Source organism: Pinus tabuliformis, chromosome 9 (genome assembly GCF_031772625.1).
Source record: "Pinus tabuliformis cultivar Carrire ecotype Pingquan chromosome 9, CPIR1, whole genome shotgun sequence".
In the NCBI taxonomy this organism is placed as follows: domain Eukaryota; kingdom Viridiplantae; phylum Streptophyta; class Pinopsida; order Pinales; family Pinaceae; genus Pinus; species Pinus tabuliformis.
In genome coordinates, this window is record NC_142307.1 from 318,405,141 (window position 1) to 318,408,193 (window position 3,053).

Consider the following 3,053-nt stretch of genomic DNA (forward strand, 5'->3'; position numbering starts at 1 on the left):
AGAATTTTGATTTTGACGGACTCTGTCCACAGCTGTAAAGGTATTTTCACGGACTCCAAAAAAACTTAAAAGGTGTTTTGACCGACTTTAAAAGCTATAAACTAAAATGGTAGTATTAATATAAAGCTTTGGTTTTGATAAAGCTCATCAATGCCATGAGAAAATGGATGTGTTTTGTTAGGGGGGAGGGTGACAATGTTGAGAAGATAGAAATTATTGTTTTGACATATATAGATTTCCATGGAATTTTTACAAGTGCCTATCGTAAAGGTGAGCAATAAAAGTTGGGTTTTCATTATACACGAGTTTTGAAGATTGTAGGGGCTAATAATTATCTTTCAAAATGGGCCATAATGGAAAGGCTACTTTCTCACAGGCTTCCTTATGTTAAGGTATGGTGAAGAAAATATATTGATCGAGGAAGTGCATAATAATACTGTTTATTTCAAAATCGTTTCTGAGATTTGTTTCATACAATTTATGTTCATATAACACTGGTAAAAAACCCACCTCCCAAAGATGTAAACAGTCATATATTTCTAATGTTATATATTCAAACATACGTAACAAAGTGACAGAGAGGCCCAAAACATGTCATGTAATGTTTATCGCTTATAACATATTATAAAGAAGAGACAGTACACTTTCGGTTAGATTCCTTCTGACTACGGAGTTATGAAGGTCACGATGATCATGAGATGAGAGGACCTCCCTTGAGGTATTCGGTGAAGGCCAGCGCAACGAGGCCAAGCATGGCAAACCGCCCATTCCACATCTCTGCCCGAGCAGACATTATTGCCTGTGATCTGCTCTCTGTGGAGACTCCACTGAACATGGGTATCAATGAAGCAAGCGTTAGCACAACAGCGCTTCCAACAAACAATGGAACTCCTCCACTGGCAAGCTGAGAGAAGAGATCTCTCCCGCTAGCAATCTCTACCCCTATAGCTGAGACAAATCCGAGCATGGCTAGCCTCCCATTTATGGTCTCTGGAGCTGGACCGCTGAAAGCAAAAACGTCCCCAAACTTGGTGCTAACCTGTTGATGCAACAATTTTATTTCAGTGATGGCCATATGAATGCTTACTCGCTTACTTTATGTGAAAACAAGAAAGATTGACTCGCTTACCTTTTTAGGCGCAGGAGGACGAGGAGGAATAGGGGTTGTAGACTGAGGGGAGGCCGTGGAAGAGTCCTTTGGTTGTGGATCTACCTGCAAGATAAGTCCAAGAACACATACAATGTTGAGCTGAGTTGAGCAGCCAAGGCATAACTGGCAAATAGATTTAATAACAAAAAAATAAACAATATAACAGAATAATTGAACATAGAAATTGATAGTGTGTGTTTTATATTTGGTAAAACTAGAAGAAAAAGGAAATATCCATGGGTATTCATATTATTCAAAGGAGATTTACAAGAGCTATGTATAATATTTTCTAACCATTAAACACACTCTCCGTAAAAAAATTGTTCCTTTTATCTGTTTTTTATAAACTCAGATTAGAAAAATCAAACAGAACCATAGAAACCAATTTTAACCCAAGAATATAAGGAAACGGTTAGCAACTTCTAACCAACAATGTCAATACCCTGAATATGGGCATTAAGTTCAGAACATAAGTATAGCTATAAGTATATACAGGAAAAAAAACAATTAATGTATATATACATGTATGACACTATTGAAAGTATTACGGTTTATGTAAGTAATTACATATATTACCTCTGCCATACACTTCACTCGAAGACCCCTGGAAGCTGGCATAACGGTATTTCTGGTTTCACCAAACCCTGATGACCTCTCTGCTGGTCTCCTCTGTAAGAGGGATGTTCCCTTCATGGCCATTAATGGTGCACTGACGGTGGCCATTGCAATATGATAATGAAAACTCTTTATTAGAACAAACTCGAAAAATATGGAGTTGGGAACAACGAGAGATTGAACAGATCGACTCACGAGAGAACAGCACTAATAATCTTCTGCATCGAGATGCGGGTGTTGTGTGATATATAATGGCGCGCAGGTCATCTGGAAAGATCTGCGAGCATCCATTGAATGAGAACCCTTGAGCCAAGTCGAGGTTTCTCTTCCTCAGAATATGCTTCCACGTGGTTGGAGTAAAAGGATGGAAACGTGGATCCTCAAATTACCGCACTTGTCTAAAGCATTTACAAATCAATAATTATGGATACTTATATTACAAATTACTTAATTATAAATAAGTATGAGGGCACTCTCTGAAGAGGACAAAGACGTGCCCATGTAGGACTGCACCTCTTTTCTATGGAGGCTGAATTAAATCATTTTTGTTGTTTTATATCTTTTGACACATCAGGCAGAGTTCTTTTTTATCATATCTCAGTATTATTTGAAAAGCCATTTATCGCATAATAAATTAATTCAAATAGATGAAACCTCAAAATTATTTTATTGTATAGGTCATGTAACACTGAAATTATTTCATAACGACTCCACATACGTCCTAACGAGACTCTACTCTCTAAAATAATAATTATTGTCATTCATTATTTTATAACTCTCCATGTGACTCATGGTACTGTACTTTATTGAGTAATTATCTTAATTAATCTATTCTCCACAGTCCGACTATGGTTGGAATTTGATCGGCATTAATTTCAATTAACATTTGTGTTAATTCCAAATCTTCAAAGCAATTAAGCATACTGTTCTGCGACTTTTCATGTAGTTGTTGGTGACTTTCCTTGCACCATCATTTATTGTGGAGTTTGGAACATCATTTATTTTTTATCAATTTATATTGATTAAATATAATTAATCAACTCTACAACTTACCTTTCATACTCTACAATTTACCTTTCATGTAGTTATTGCTAACTTTCTTTACACCATCGTTTATTATGTCCTTTCGAAAATCATTTAATCTTATGAAGATCCTTACCAATTTATAATTAATAAATGCATTTTTATGATGTGTAATTAACCAATTTAATCTAATTAATGATTAATTAAAACTAGAGTTATGTCAAATTAGCTAGATTTAATGTTGTAGTAAGATGTTATTTAGATT

At 35.4% G+C, this 3,053-nt stretch overlaps 1 protein-coding gene across 1 annotated transcript; it reads right to left on the minus strand.

The window, feature by feature from the left end:
- Positions 1-516: 516 nt before the first annotated feature.
- Positions 517-1,998, minus strand: LOC149148499 (early light-induced protein 2, chloroplastic-like). The gene is made up of 3 exons (XM_089445233.1): positions 1,727-1,998; positions 1,130-1,213; positions 517-1,039 (listed from the first exon to the last, which is right to left on the minus strand). Exons 1-3 carry the CDS (start codon positions 1,871-1,873, stop codon positions 692-694), a joined length of 579 nt encoding a protein of 192 aa, XP_089301359.1. The 5' UTR covers positions 1,874-1,998; the 3' UTR covers positions 517-691.
- Between the last annotated feature and the right edge of the window lie 1,055 nt (positions 1,999-3,053).

Bases quoted from the DNA above. Each gene is read 5' to 3' on its own strand.
- LOC149148499 (XM_089445233.1), bottom strand. From the start codon at position 1,873: ATGGCCACCGTCAGTGCACCATTAATGGCCATGAAGGGAACATCCCTC. The intron at 1,214-1,726 runs GTAATATATGTA...CTTATCTTGCAG, and splicing joins GAGTGAAGTGTATGGCAGAG to GTAGATCCACAACCAAAGGA. The intron at 1,040-1,129 runs GTAAGCGAGTCA...TTGCATCAACAG, and splicing joins GTCCTCCTGCGCCTAAAAAG to GTTAGCACCAAGTTTGGGGA.